The 14,557-nt window shown below is 38.4% G+C and overlaps 1 protein-coding gene across 2 annotated transcripts in view; it reads left to right on the top strand.

Annotated features, from left to right (window-relative positions):
- Nucleotides 1-14,557, top strand: part of chd1 (chromodomain helicase DNA binding protein 1) — a 41,430-nt gene that overhangs the window by 10,967 nt on the left and 15,906 nt on the right. For both annotated transcript variants that reach the window (XM_030149285.1, XM_030149286.1), the window contains exons 12-28: nt 639-728; nt 837-1,027; nt 2,455-2,643; nt 2,829-2,991; nt 4,580-4,732; nt 4,867-4,938; nt 5,028-5,177; nt 6,306-6,454; nt 6,550-6,646; nt 8,240-8,335; nt 8,762-8,938; nt 9,619-9,779; nt 9,869-9,910; nt 9,991-10,124; nt 12,225-12,363; nt 13,122-13,272; nt 14,387-14,509. In XM_030149285.1, the coding sequence (XP_030005145.1) occupies nt 639-728; nt 837-1,027; nt 2,455-2,643; nt 2,829-2,991; nt 4,580-4,732; nt 4,867-4,938; nt 5,028-5,177; nt 6,306-6,454; nt 6,550-6,646; nt 8,240-8,335; nt 8,762-8,938; nt 9,619-9,779; nt 9,869-9,910; nt 9,991-10,124; nt 12,225-12,363; nt 13,122-13,272; nt 14,387-14,509 (2,277 nt within the window). The remainder of the gene's footprint in view (nt 1-638; nt 729-836; nt 1,028-2,454; nt 2,644-2,828; nt 2,992-4,579; nt 4,733-4,866; nt 4,939-5,027; nt 5,178-6,305; nt 6,455-6,549; nt 6,647-8,239; nt 8,336-8,761; nt 8,939-9,618; nt 9,780-9,868; nt 9,911-9,990; nt 10,125-12,224; nt 12,364-13,121; nt 13,273-14,386; nt 14,510-14,557) is intronic.

Here is a 14,557-nt window from a genome sequence, read left to right as displayed (position 1 = left end):
AAATATGTAGGAACCCTGTAAGCTGTACCACACTACTTAACCTCACTGCTTCTGAAATTAGTCACTAAATTTACAGTTGTATATACAATAAAATACAGCTGTACATTACTGGCCCAGCCCAATAATGTCATTATGAGATTTCTTTAACCACTCTGGATTTAAACGGATTATTTTCTCTGCAGGTCTAGTGTCGTTGTGAGATGGAGAAAGAAGAAAGAGCTATGCAAACAAAATCTGTGTTCAGCTCTACAATGAAACAGGAGTTTACATATTTTAATTGCTATGGAAACACTCATTATCTCATCATCCTCAGTGGTCGATATGCTGATCCCTGGCGCTGTCTGTAAATGCTAGATTTAGACTGACTGCTGCTAAGACAAACTCAACTCTTTAATGCTCTTTTTGTATGTCAACTCTGAATTGTGCAATTTCAGGAACCTGGAGCATCATTAATTGACTCATTTAATCACACACGGTATAAAGTTGTTGCAGACTTGCTTTGTAGTGGGCGTATGTGGATCCCATGAGCTGCTGGTCACATGGGATCTACACAAGGCACAAGATGTTGGCGTGCAGATAGCCAGGAATCTTAATGACCATGTTAAAATTTATTGTGTTTTCTGTAACTTTTTTAACAGATCAGGACACACGAATGGATGCATGTTCACACCAAGAGACTGAAGTTTAACATCCTCCTCACAACATATGAGATTCTCCTTAAAGACAAGGTCAGCTGCGTGAAAATCTGTGATGGAACTTGTTATAATTTCATTATTTCTACCCTGGTCTGTGATGTACGTGCATGTAAACTCAAAGCACCAAATGTGTGTCTCCAGTCGTTTTTAGGAAGTGTTAACTGGGCCTTCATTGGTGTGGATGAGGCGCATCGACTGAAGAACGACGACTCCCTCCTTTACAAAACCATGATCGACTTCAAGTCTAATCACAGGCTTCTGATCACAGGAACGCCTCTGCAGAACTCCCTCAAAGAGCTCTGGTCCCTGCTGCACTTCATCATGCCTGAGAAGTAGGTCACATCAAATACTAAACAGAGCGCTACTGGGGGTGTAAGAAAATAGCGGTTCTGCCATATAGCACGATATTTCATTTCAAAATACTGTATCAATATTAAAAAGTACTGTATTGATATTTTTAGGTATTTATTCAAATGCAGACATGGTGGAGGTTCATTTTTAGTCCAATGGGTCGAAAAGTCCGATGGACTATTGGTATCAGATGTTGATGTCAAATTTTCAAGAATATTCTTCTCTGAAACGTCAGTCAGAATGACTTGATATTTGTTGTAGAACATCTTTGGCGTTAGGTCTACCAAGTTTGTTCAAAGAATTGGGAAATATTGATTTTTTAAAATTTTAATGAATTTTTGAATTTAAAAAAAAATCCCCATTGGTTTATAATGGGACAACTTTCAAAGTGTTATAACATGAAATCAGTTGAAGATATTGATATAATTACTATTGGCAATAGATAGGAAGTCACACATGGGCTTTCATTTGATGCCATGACCTTTGACCTTGATTGACCTTGAAAGGTCTAATGAATGTCAATTAATGTCTTTAAATATGCCGTTGGACTACAGGACCCTTGGTCCTGTTTTTGTTTTCTGGGTTTTTTTTTTTTTTTTTGGCGGGGGGGGGGGGGGTCCTGCCAGTTCTTTTATTTCTATATTCACATGAGTATTTTGCTCTGCTTGTGTACTACAAATTTAGTATTGTGATATTGCAGATCATGAATGTTTTTTTTTTTTTTAAGTTGATAACACTGTTTTGTTAAATAATGGTTATTTCAAGCATCCTAAAAGCACTTTTCATTGTCTGAAAGAGGCAGATGTTAGTTCCTTTGTTGGAATTGCACAAAATTAATGTTATGATGTTGAATAATTCAGGGACTGTACACTATGCATTGTTTTGACAACTAATAGAATATGAACATGTGAGCAGGATCTTAAACCGCAATGTCTGTAAAACATAATTTTGTTTGTTTATTTATTGTGTTTTTTTGTACTGGTAAAGCCAAATGTTAAAACTGTATTTAATCAAATCCTGCACTTTAAGTTTTTACAGAGGGAAGTTTTATAATATAGCATTAGATCCTGTTCTGATCAAATCAAAATTAGTTTAGTATTCGTGCATATTTCTGGTGTATCTCAATTTTTTCGGGAAATAATCTTTATTAAAAAAAAAAAAAAAGAAGCAAAACAAAGAAATATTGCCTTGTTAACAGATTGGGAATATGTTTGGCATACTTTTGACGCCTGTGCATTAAAGGAACAGTATAGCAATTTAGAATGTAATTTCAGTGGTAATTCTTTACATTTAATTATTTGCCAAGCTGTGATTTTTATTGGTTTTTAGTCCTTGGTCTTGTTTCATCTTAACATGTGAAAAGACCACATAATGACACTGACGTTAATACAACTGTGTGTTTCTCAAGGTTTCATTCTTGGGAGATGTTTGAGGAAGAGCATGGTAAAGGAAGAGATTCGGGCTACACGAGTCTGCACAAGGAGCTGGAACCTTTTCTACTGCGTCGAGTTAAGAAGGATGTGGAGAAGTCTCTTCCTGCTAAAGTGGAGCAGATCTTGAGGGTGGAGATGAGTGCTATCCAGAAACAGTATTACAAGTAAGAGCTGGAACTGTTGTATGGCAATTCACCAAGCTCATCAACCATATTATAGTCTCCTCGTGGTGAGAACGTGTTAATTGAAGTGGAAATTGTCCATGTAGCTTTTTATAGTTAATTTCACAATACTTCCAAACTGTATAATAATGTACTCATTGTCATTTCTTCTTCACTTGTGTGATCAGATGGATCCTGACCAGGAACTACAAGGCTCTGAGTAAAGGTACTAAGGGCAGCACGTCAGGCTTCCTGAACATCATGATGGAGCTGAAGAAGTGTTGTAACCACTGCTACCTTATCAAGCCTCCAGAGGACAACGAGTTCCTCAACAGAGCAGAAGCCTTACAGGTATGGCCCGCTGTATTATTACTAGTCTGCACACAAACATACAACAAAGAAAACAGGATACATTTAGTAATAGAAGTCAACACAGAGAAATGAAAGTGTGATACTTGGTGTAAGAATATTTTAACTGTTGGTGAGTAAACATATAATTTTAATGTTTGCTTTTCCATAGCCTTTAGTTAAGAAGATCAGATTAGATCAGACTTTTGAAAGATGTATTTAATGTAATTGGGTCTCATTGAGAATTATGAATGTGTCCCTGATGCTGCTTCAGCATGTCCCTGATGCTGCTTCCTTAGTGCCTTTAAACATGCTGTTGTCCAACCTCTGCTTAAAAAACACAACCTGGATCCCCATGTTCTTCGTAACTACAGACCCATTTCAAAACTACCCTTCACGTCAAACGTTTTGGAAAAAATTGTCTATTTGCAGTTGCAATTTTATGTGGAGGGAAGCTGGATTTTAGAAAAAATTCAATCTGGTTTTACGTCACTTCACAGCACTGAGACTGCACTTTTAAGAGTTTTTAATGATCTTCTTTTAACTGCTGATGCAGGTTGCTCCTCGGTTTTTGTGTGTGTGTGGGGTTTAAAAAAAACACAAATAAAAAAAAAATCAAATAACAAAATAAATCAATTTGTGTTATCCATCCAACCATCAGCAGGTATATTATTATTCTCAAGAAAATTGTAGTCAGTTCAAAGTTTCTTGCTGGTGTTGCTTTAGGTTTTCTCCTACATTGGTGAGTTGTGCTAAATGTGGCTCTTATATGAAAGGCATTAGAGTTTATTCATGCAGTCCAATAGACGCTACCTCAGGGGGAATGTAATGTGACTCAGGGATCACAACAGAATAGAACTGATATTATGCTTTTACATGAAAAACATGGCGGCTCTAAAAGGTGAACAGTGTGTGTGGGTGTTTTTACAAAATGTAAATGGGGTTTATGACTTTTGTCTTGAGTCAAGCTTCTTTTCCTGTAACCCTTGTTTAAGTATATTTAGTTTCAGCTACACACCCAGTAAAGGGATGCTGACAGCAACAGAAGTGGTTTTGCCTTTCATTTACCTACGTCAGTGATCCTTATACAGTAGATCAGAGGTGTCAGACATATGGCCCATGCGCCTGAACTGGCTTGCCAAAGGTTTCAATCTGGTCCGTGGGACGAATCTGCAAAGTGCAAAAATTACACTGAAAATATTAGCAGTCAAGGATGTCAAACACATTTTAGTTCTAAATTCCAAAATTTTAACAACCTTATGCCTGTTGGTAAATATTCTGTGCATTTGTAGATCTTGAAGTTGTAATGCGCATGTGTAAATGATAAGTTGTGGCATAGTATTGTTTAAATTGCACTGATTGTTCTTAAGAAATTTAGGTTTTTCAGGTTATTCACATTTTTGTGAAAGGATAGTTTGTGTATGGAAACGTTTTCGTAATTAAATTGAACTTTTTGCATTAAAGCATAGAGAAAAGGTTGGAGTTGTTATCGTGTTGTTACTTTACTGGTCCGGCCCCTGAACTAAAACGAGTTTGACACCCCTGCAGTAGATGATGGTATTAATTGACCATTCTCTTTATTTAATTACAGCAACTGATCCGCAGCAGTGGCAAGTTGGTTCTTTTGGACAAGCTGCTGGTGCGTTTAAAGGAGCGAGGCCACAGAGTGCTAATCTTCTCGCAGATGGTACGGATGCTGGATATCCTGGCGGAATATCTGCGGAGCCGGCAGTTCCTTTTTCAGGTAAGTATCAGAAACAATATACATTTACAGGTTTAACCCCAAAATCCACAGATTTCCTTTGAGATGATCGGAACATCTGCTTATGCATATTTTCAATATCTTAATGTGCGATATTAATGTTCTAACCTGTGCAGCGATTAGATGGCTCAATCAAAGGGGAGATGAGGAAGCAGGCTTTGGATCATTTCAATGCTGAGGGCTCAGAGGTAAACACAGCACTGTGGAAAATTTCACGCAGATTGTGTTCGACTTGGATGAACCGTTTGACATAATTTACCTCCACTCCTGTGTGCAGGACTTCTGCTTCCTGTTATCTACACGTGCTGGTGGACTGGGTATCAATCTGGCATCAGCAGACACAGTAGTTATCTTTGACTCTGACTGGAACCCCCAGAATGATCTTCAGGCTCAGGCCAGAGCTCACAGGATTGGACAGAAGAGACAGGTGTGTAACAACAGTTTACTATTTGCATATTAAGGAATGAGGTCATGTGTTTATTTTTACTTTATCAAACCTACTTGGGGCAGAGGTCCCCCGTAACCCTTTAACTCCTGAGACATTAGCATTTATGCTGGTAAGGTTTTGCCGTGGCGCTGTGCCATGGCAAAATCCTTGCCGCCACACTATACATTTCATACAAAGAAAATCATCAGCGTCACATGAGACTTATTGTACATATACAGGGTGGGGAAGCAAAATTTACACTGAACATTTAGTTGTTTTTTCTCAGCAGGCACTACTTCAATTGTTTTGAAACCAAACATATACTGATGTCATAATCATACCTAACACTATTATCCATACTTTTTCAGAAACTTTTGCCCATATGAGTAATCAGGAAAGCAAACGTCAAAGAGTGTGTGATTTGCTGAATGCACTCGTCACACCAAAGGAGATTTCAAAAATAGTTGGAGTGTCCATAAAGACTGTTTATAATGGAAAGAAGAGAATGACTATGAGCAAAACTATTACCAGAAAGTCTGGAAGATACTATTAAAGAAGAATGGGAGAAGTTGTCACCCCAATATTTGAGGAACACTTGCACAAGTTTCAGGAAGCGTGTGAAGGCAGTTATTGAGAAAGAAGGAGTACACATAGAATAAAAACATTTTCTATTATGTCAATTTTCTTGTGGCAAATAAATTCTCATGACTTTCACTAAACTAATTGGTCATACACTGTCTTTCAATCCCTGCCTCAAAATATTGTAAATTTTGCTTCCCCACCCTGTATATGACATATAATAGGCCAGGACAAACATCTTGCCCCTTAAATGAAAGTTTGCGAAGCTTCAGGAGGTAGGAAAAAGATAACTGAGCGTCAAGTTTGACTTTCACTTCTGCGGGGGGCACAGACTGCACTGCCCCGTACCTCCATAGTATTATAAGTAGGACAGAAAGTGACACAGGTGCAGTTACCAACCGAAACGCACAACCCCCACCACCCCCCAGTCGCCGTGGCAAAACCTTACCAGTTGAAACACTGGGGTTTAGGTGCTACTGATTGGATTTACTGTACAAATTCACCACACAATGTTCTGTATTCCTCACCATTTTGCTTGTTGACTGGCAGGTGAATATCTACCGACTGGTGACCAAGGGCTCAGTGGAGGAAGACATCATTGAAAGAGCAAAGAAGAAGATGGTGCTGGATCACCTTGTTATTCAGAGGATGGACACTACAGGGAAAACTGTCCTCCACACGGGCGCTGCTCCATCCAGGTCAACAACACACACCGCTTTCTGCTGCTTTACACGCTCTCTTCCAATATGATATTACTAGGTTGTGATTAAATGTGTTTGATTCCTCAATACAGTTCAGCACCGTTTAACAAGGAGGAGCTGTCTGCGATTTTGAAGTTTGGTGCTGAGGAGCTTTTCAAAGAGCCAGAGGGTGAAGAACAGGAGCCTCAGGTGTGTATTTGGTCTGATACATTCCAAGATGCCCAATCACATTTGTAATATTTGAGATTCCTTTGTTATTATCATTGTATTCACATCGAAATTCAAATGCACTTTATTGAGATGGTGCTTCAGTAAAAAAATACACAATGTAAAATAAAAATTTTTAAATGGTATTAAGAGAGCTAGAATAAATAGTGAAAACAGTAAAAACACATGCCTACACAAGGGTTCCCACGGGGTCTTAAAAAGTCTTGAAAGTCTTGAATTTCCAAATCTGCATTTAACATCTTTTAAAAAAAGTCTTTAAAAGGTATTAATTTCAATATGGTAGGTAGTAAGTTATATTCCCATAAACTTGTTGGCTGTATTGTGTTTAAATGTGTTTGAGAAATGTCCAAACTGCAAAGAAAGTAACATTAATCGACTCAGTTCCACCCATTCCAACTTGACAATTTATTTTGAAATTAGGAACCAATTATCGCTAACTTTGCAGCCCCCAGTGAGGAATGAGTCAGAACGGTTGGAATCAAGGCATTGGAGTAAATCAATATTTTTTCCTAAATTCTAGGAACAAATTTTTGCCAGTATGGCAGTGAAACAGGCTGCGAAATGGGCATTAAATTCTTTTCTAACTAGGCTTAAAAAGGTCTTAAAAAGTCTTAAATTTAACGTGTAGAAACCTGTAGGAACCCTGCTACACATACCCCCTCCCATTCAGTCAGTTCACACATACATACCGAGGTAGGTGCAGAGAACAGTGAGAGCTAAGTACAGTAGTTTCTGCTTATTGTTGATTTTTCATTATTCAGGGTTTATATGGGTACTTGAAATCCTTGGAAATGCTTGAATTTTAAAGTTGTGTTTTTAAGGTCTGAAAAGTGCTTTAATTTTAGTTTAAGTGCTTGAAAATGCCGACACTTCTAACTCTGTGATATGATTTATTTATTTATTTTTAATATTAACTTGGTCAGGTTAGATTTCAAGCCAATACTACTTACAGAGAGGCGACACATTTAGAAAAATTAGACTTTTTGTCAAAAAAGAAAATTACCAGGTGTTCTCACATCGACTGCAGGTGCATTTTTATCTTAATCTTTGTCTCGGTGTGAGTGTGTCTGAAGAAGGCCAAGTAGCTCCCCCCCCCCCCCCCCTTTTTTTTGGATAAAACTCCTGTAAATTCTAAACTTTGTGCAGTAATGGAACACAATGTTAGATGTTTATAGCATAATACAATATACATCATTGTGATTAAAAAGTGAAAAAAAAAATCATAAGTATATGTATTCTTGTACATATTTATTCCCCCCCCCAGTGATACAGTGCTGAGCTAGAAAATGTTGAAAATTACCCTTAAAAGTGCTTGAAAAGTGCTTGAATTTGGCTTTGAAAAATGTGTATGAACCCTGATTATTGCACATTGTTCACGGTGATTTTATTGATATGCATAGGTAGATTTGTTCTGCAGTCTGGAGAGGGCATCTCAAATGTAGATTTTTGATCATACACACTGATTATTGTTGATTCTTCCACATTGCTGATGTAATGGAGTTAATGATTGTAATGAAGTATATGGGAGTGAAGTCTTGTCCTTTTTCTCTGTAGGAAATGGACATCGATGAAATCCTCAAAAGAGCAGAGACCAGGGAGAATGACCCTGGACCCTCCACAGTGGGAGAGGAGCTGCTGTCTCAGTTCAAGGTAAAATGAGCCAAAAACAATGTCCTTCTGTGACTCCTCGAACAACAAAGAAATGTGTGCAAACTCATATTTGATTTTTAGTGAAAATGAATATTTTAACACCACAAAAACGGCTACTTTCCAGAGTGTAGTTTAGGTCCTTAGGTAATGAAATGTTGTAATGTAAGTTAAGATATGACTTTATTTATCCCACCATGGGGAAATTTCACAGTTTAACAGCAGCAACATACAACACACAAGCGCAGAAAAAAAAAGGGTAGAAAAATGAAATGTAGAGAAAAATAGAAATTCAGTATTTATATAAATTTCAAATTGTTATTAAAACTGAATATGTACTGTCTAATAAAGCATAGCTTGATGAGTCTGTGCCATAAGACTCCATCTGTTGTGACCTAACTTTTGCATGCTGCGTTTCTTACTGTGCAGGTGGCGAACTTCTCCATGATGGAAGATGAAGAAATAGATATCGACTCTGAACGTAGCCAGCGGAGTTGGGACGATATCATTCCTGAGGAGCAGAGGAGGAGAATGGAGGAGGAGGAGAGACAGAAGGAGCTGGAGGAAATATACATGTTGCCACGCATGAGAAACTGTGCCAAACAGGTAACAAGTCAAACATTCAGCCTATGGGTTCAATTTTACAAACTGGGTTTGTACAGGTGCTTCAAATCCTTGAAAATGCTTGATTTTCAATATTGTGCTTTCAAGGTCTGAAAAGAGCTTGGATTTTAGTTTAAGTGCTTGAAATTATAACTCTGTGATGTGATTGATTGATTTTTAATATTAACTTAAGCCAAAGCTACTTACAGAGGTGAAACAGTTTGAAAAATGGAACTTAATGTCAAAAAACAAAATTGCCAGGTGTTCTCAGGTCGACTTCAGGTACATTTTTAACTTAATCTTTGGCTCAGTGAGAGTGTGCCTCAAGAGTGGCTTCCCTTTTTGAATAAAACTTTGTGTTCTTTTTTAATTTCTAAACTTTTTGCTCTTATGAAACATAATTGTAAATGTTAATAACACAATACAATGTACGTCATTGTGATAAAAAACAAAAAATGAAAAAAGTATGAAAAATTTGTTTATGTATTCCAGTAAATATGTATTTTACCCTAGTGATAAAGTGCTGTGCTGGAAAATTTTGAAAATGACCTTTAAAAGTGCTTGAATTTAACCTTGAAAAATATGTATGAACCCTTTACTAAAGAGAGGGCATTTCAGTGTTTTGTTTGTTTGTTTTTTTTAATGTTCTTCACAAGCTTCCTTGGTCTTGTTTTGTAAAACAGATAAGCTTTAACGCGAGTGAGGGCCGACAGAGCAGAAACAGGAGATACTCTGGGTCAGACAGTGACTCCACCTCAGATCGAAAGAGGCCAAAGAAGCGAGGGCGGCCTCGGACCATTCCACGGGAAAACATCAAAGGCTTCAGTGATGCTGAGATTCGGAGGTGATTCTTTTAACTAGTAGGATTTACTTCAGTCATTTATCGGCTCCAACCCACATATTCCTGTTAAAATATTTTTGTTCTGTTTACAGGTTTGTAAAGAGTTACAAAAAATTTGGAGGACCACTGGAACGGTAAGCTGGACTTTCCCCTCTCCTATTAACACAGCGTTGGTTTGCTCTACAGCTGTGTTCACTGGTTTCTTTTTTCTCAGGTTGGATGCAATTGCTCGTGACGCTGAACTTGTGGATAAGTCTGAACATGACTTGAAACGTCTGGCAGAGACCGTTCACAATGGCTGTGTGAGAACACTACGAGAAAACCCGTGTGGACCAGAAAAGACATCAGGTACAGAGAACAGGAAGTATGCAGTGTAGACATCCATGTAGTAAAGGGTTTGTGTTAATATGCGTTTTTGATCATGGATAGTCCCAAAGAATGTTCAAACAGGTATTTTGTACCAACAGGAAATGAGAGGAGAGACAAAGGGGATGAAATGAAAAGTTCATTTAGAAGATTTCATGGGTTTCATGTGGGGCAAAATCCACTTATCTGCATTTTAACTCTTTCGGTGTCAGACAGTTAAGGGGCTAATAAGCCTTAAAAGTGCCACAGAATTTGGCCGTTTTTCAGTATTTCGCGTCGTTTTTATAATATTTGAAGAATCCTGCAGGAAACCGCTCAGTAACATCCGACCGATTGCTGATTAGATTCAAAACGCACCGGACGCAGCCAATTCATTATTGATCGTAATTTGCATAATTTATAATGATAATAATAATCATAATAATCTTTATTCATATAGCACTTTTCATACATTAAAAACTGTAGCACAAAGTGCTTTACATATCAGTTTAAAAATCAGTACCGCCCCCCACCCACACTCACCCGTGCACACACACACACACACACACATATACATGCAAACCCACAAGCTCACACATACTTCAGAAGACTGACTGAGCACGGGTAGACCAGAACAAAAATGTACAAGTAAAAGTAAAACATCAGTTTAGGAGGCGCTGTCTCAGGGAGCCATCCGCACCAGGAGGCAGCCGCCGACCCCGGTGACCAGGCACCAGCAACACAGCCCCGCATCCCAACTAGTGGTAGAGGGCCAACTGGGACCCCCACCCACCAGAAAGGAGCGGACCCCAGTGAGAGAAGGCGCCACAGCCCCCGGAGTCCACAGCCGCCCCCCGGCATGGAGGGCTCCCTCTGATGAAACACCGGAGAATAAGAAACATTAAAAAGATATAAAAATATTATTCGGTCGCGTGACCTCAAATTCCCGTCTGATTGGTCTCAAAAGGGGGACACAGAAAGAACGTCATCGAAATGTGAGAAAGAAATGGGGGTGGATGGTTTGTTTGTACACAAATATGGCGTGTTCTCCAAAGCCGATCTGATCGGCCCGTGGCACTTTAAAGGTTGTATTCGTAAAGCCGATTTAATCGGCCCATGGCATTGAAAGAGTTAAGGCCTGATATGTACATTTTGACAGGTCTTAAATAAAGCCACCTTAGTTCAAGGCTTCTTAAAGGATCAGTCTGCAATTTCAGCAAACATGGGACCGATCAGCACTAGTGCAAACCGCCCCTGGACCTGAGATGGTTTTAAAACTTTGATTTTTTTTGTTAACTTTAACTGTAGTCTGTTGGTAATAGTTTTTCAAGTTCAAGAAAACACTGAAATGAGGACCTTTTGGCATTATAAAAACATAACCCTTTAGTATAAAGCCCTCAGTAACCCCAGTCATCTGTATTGTTCTGGGTTCATATCAGGAGCATCATCCATGACCCAGAACGGTACACCCTGCACTGACGACTAGGCCTTAAGTTGCATTCATCATTTACTTTAAAACATGTAGAAACCTTCTAACCTTGACATGTTGGCGGCCATTGCTCAGATGGTAGAGTGGGTTGTCCAATAACCGAAGGGTTGGCGGTTTGAATCCCACTCTGTGTCATGTGCCGTTGTGTCCTTGGGCAAGACACTTCACCCTCCTTGCCTCCAGTGTCACTCACACTGATGTATGAATGTGTGTGAATGTTTGGCATGAATTGGCAGCCACGCTTCTATCAGTCTGCCCCGGGTACAGCTGTGGATACAAACATAGTTTACCACCACCAGAGTGGGAATGTGAGAGCGAATAGAAGAATGGATCAATAATGTAAAGCGCTTTGGGTGCCTTAAAAAGTGCTATAGAAATCTAGTCCATTATTATTATTAATTTAATATAAATTCAGCTAAGAACACCACCAGAATCTGCCACAGTTCACATCCCATTGAGTGATATCCAGTGAAAGCTGCATTTACATGATGTAATGCACAGAAGCAAAGAAAACCATGTTATTCCCATTTAAACGTACTTCTAGTGACATGCTTCGGAGCAATTTTAAATGTTTATCAAACCTCAAACATGATCACACGCTTGTTGACCCTCAGGAGGCAGGAGAGGGAAGGTGAAAGGCCCCACCTTCAGGATCTCTGGTGTCCAGGTAAACGCCAAGCTCGTCATCTCCCATGAAGAAGAGCTGGCTCCGCTCCACAAGGCCATTCCTGCTGACCCCGAAGAGAGGAAGAAGTAAGGCCACCTCCTTTCTTTAATGACTTTCTACTTTTTAACATTATACAAACACTTCAGACATACAAACACACACATTTAACTGGCACCACAATAAATTAGAATGTCCCCCCCATAACAGAAATACCATCAATAGTAAAATTAGAGTTAAAGAAAAAATAATACAATAAATTAAGGTAATAATGATCATCATCTTCAAAAATCATATAGATTGCATGTTTCCATTAGTTGTGATATTCATAAATGGTTCCCAGAGCTTGTAAAAGTCCTTCCTTTTGCCCTTTGCTATATATGTTTGTCTCTCCAGTCCAATAGAGACAGAAAGTTCCTTCAACCACATTGTTCATGTAGGAGCATCCGTCTTCCTCCAACAGAGCGCAGTAACTGTCCTCACCTGAACAAGTTTAAAGTTCAACAATACAGAATGTTTGGTTGTACACAGAAATTCTTTTGAGTATATTCCAAGAACACACAATTTGGCATTGAAGGTGGTGTTAAAAGACAAATATTTTACAATGTTCTTCCGGAATTTCTGGATCTTTTGACATTCTCACATATAATGAAACAAAGTGCCCTTCCCTTAAAAACATTTAGAACAAACATCAGGAATGTAACAACAGGAGTTTACTTTCTCATTAACTTCAATATAATGAACTAGTCTAAGGCCTCATCCTTTAATGTACATTTTCTGCAGCCCTGTAACAAACAAAGGACAGAATATATTCATTTGCCCTGTTTGTGACTGCGTGTTTCTGTAGGTATATGATTCCATGCCACTCAAAGGCAGCACACTTTGACATCGACTGGGGGAAAGAGGACGACTCCAGCCTCCTCATCGGAATTTACGAGTACGGCTATGGGAGCTGGGAAATGATCAAGATGGATCCTGACCTCAATCTCACACACAAGGTGAGTCCAGACGGTTTGACATGTTATGTAAATAACAGCAAAACACCTGAATTTTCATATTAAGAAATTAGCTTGGACTTTGAGATCTTGTATGATGAGCTGCTGCATATATTTTTGTTTTGGTTTTTTTTTTTTACACCCACTCTCAGGATGTGTATAGTTTGTGTATTTGTCTGTTTTTTCCAATGTGTGAAAAAATGCTAATTCTTTCAATAAAAAGAGAATTTAAAAAAAGAAATTAGATAAAACTTTATTTATCCTTTGGGTAGAGCACTTAGGAAATTGAGGTTCCAAAAGCAGCACAATAAAGAACACACACACAAGACATACAACAGGAAAATAGCAAAACAGTAACAATAAAAAAAATAGTAGTGGAAAAAACATGCATTCGTACAACAGAAAGTACTAGTAGAAACAACAAGTAGCAGAGTGGTAATAATAATAATCCATCCAGGTCTAATGATAAATAGCTAATTATGTTACAATACTATAATATGCACTAGGGTTAGGATTAAAAGTTGTAATAAACTCGTAACAGTGATAGTACTCTCTTCTCTTACAGTTATTTAACCAGGAAGTCCCACTGAGATTAGAAATCTCTTTTGCAAAGGACACCTGGCCAAGGTAGCAGCCATATGAAGTCAAAAGTATATTAAAATACATACATGGTACACAATGAACCCCTACTCATATTCATAACCATAAGTATGTAAGTAATAGCAGTGATCTATTATTTTTTCCAAAGCAGTTAATAAAAAAACTATTTGCTTTTCCTTTTTTCCCTGGTTTGCAACTTCTTAAAATGATCAGATTCAATGAGGATTTCATGGAAAATCAGCTGGTTTTGGGAATAAATCTGAAACTCAAGTGAGAGACAAGCAGACAGTATTTGATTCTATGAATTCTGATGGAGTTAGTGCTATGAAATAACCAAATGTGAGAGCCATGACGCTACAATTAACATCTCTGTCCTCATTTCCAGCTAGGCTTTTGTTTGGTTAATAGGTCTTAAACTAATTTTTCAATACCTGTTTTGTTTTGAGGATTTCCAGATGGATTTTTTGAAAAATGTTTTCATCAGACACTTGTGTGTTAACTGTGTATTCTTAATCAGCTCCTACCGGACGACCCTGACAAGAAGCCTCAAGCGAAACAGCTTCAGACCCGAGCAGACTACCTCATCAAGTTACTGAGCAAAGACCTGGCCAAAAAAGAAGCCCAGAAACAAGCAGGGACAGTAAGTGGTCATCATTCTTGATTATGAGTCTAAAGAGTCTTCACTTGG

The sequence above is a fragment of the Sphaeramia orbicularis genome, chromosome 12 (genome assembly GCF_902148855.1).
Source record: "Sphaeramia orbicularis chromosome 12, fSphaOr1.1, whole genome shotgun sequence".
NCBI classification, from domain to species: Eukaryota; Metazoa; Chordata; class Actinopteri; order Kurtiformes; family Apogonidae; genus Sphaeramia; species Sphaeramia orbicularis.
This window is presented reverse-complemented; position numbering and strand designations above follow the sequence as displayed.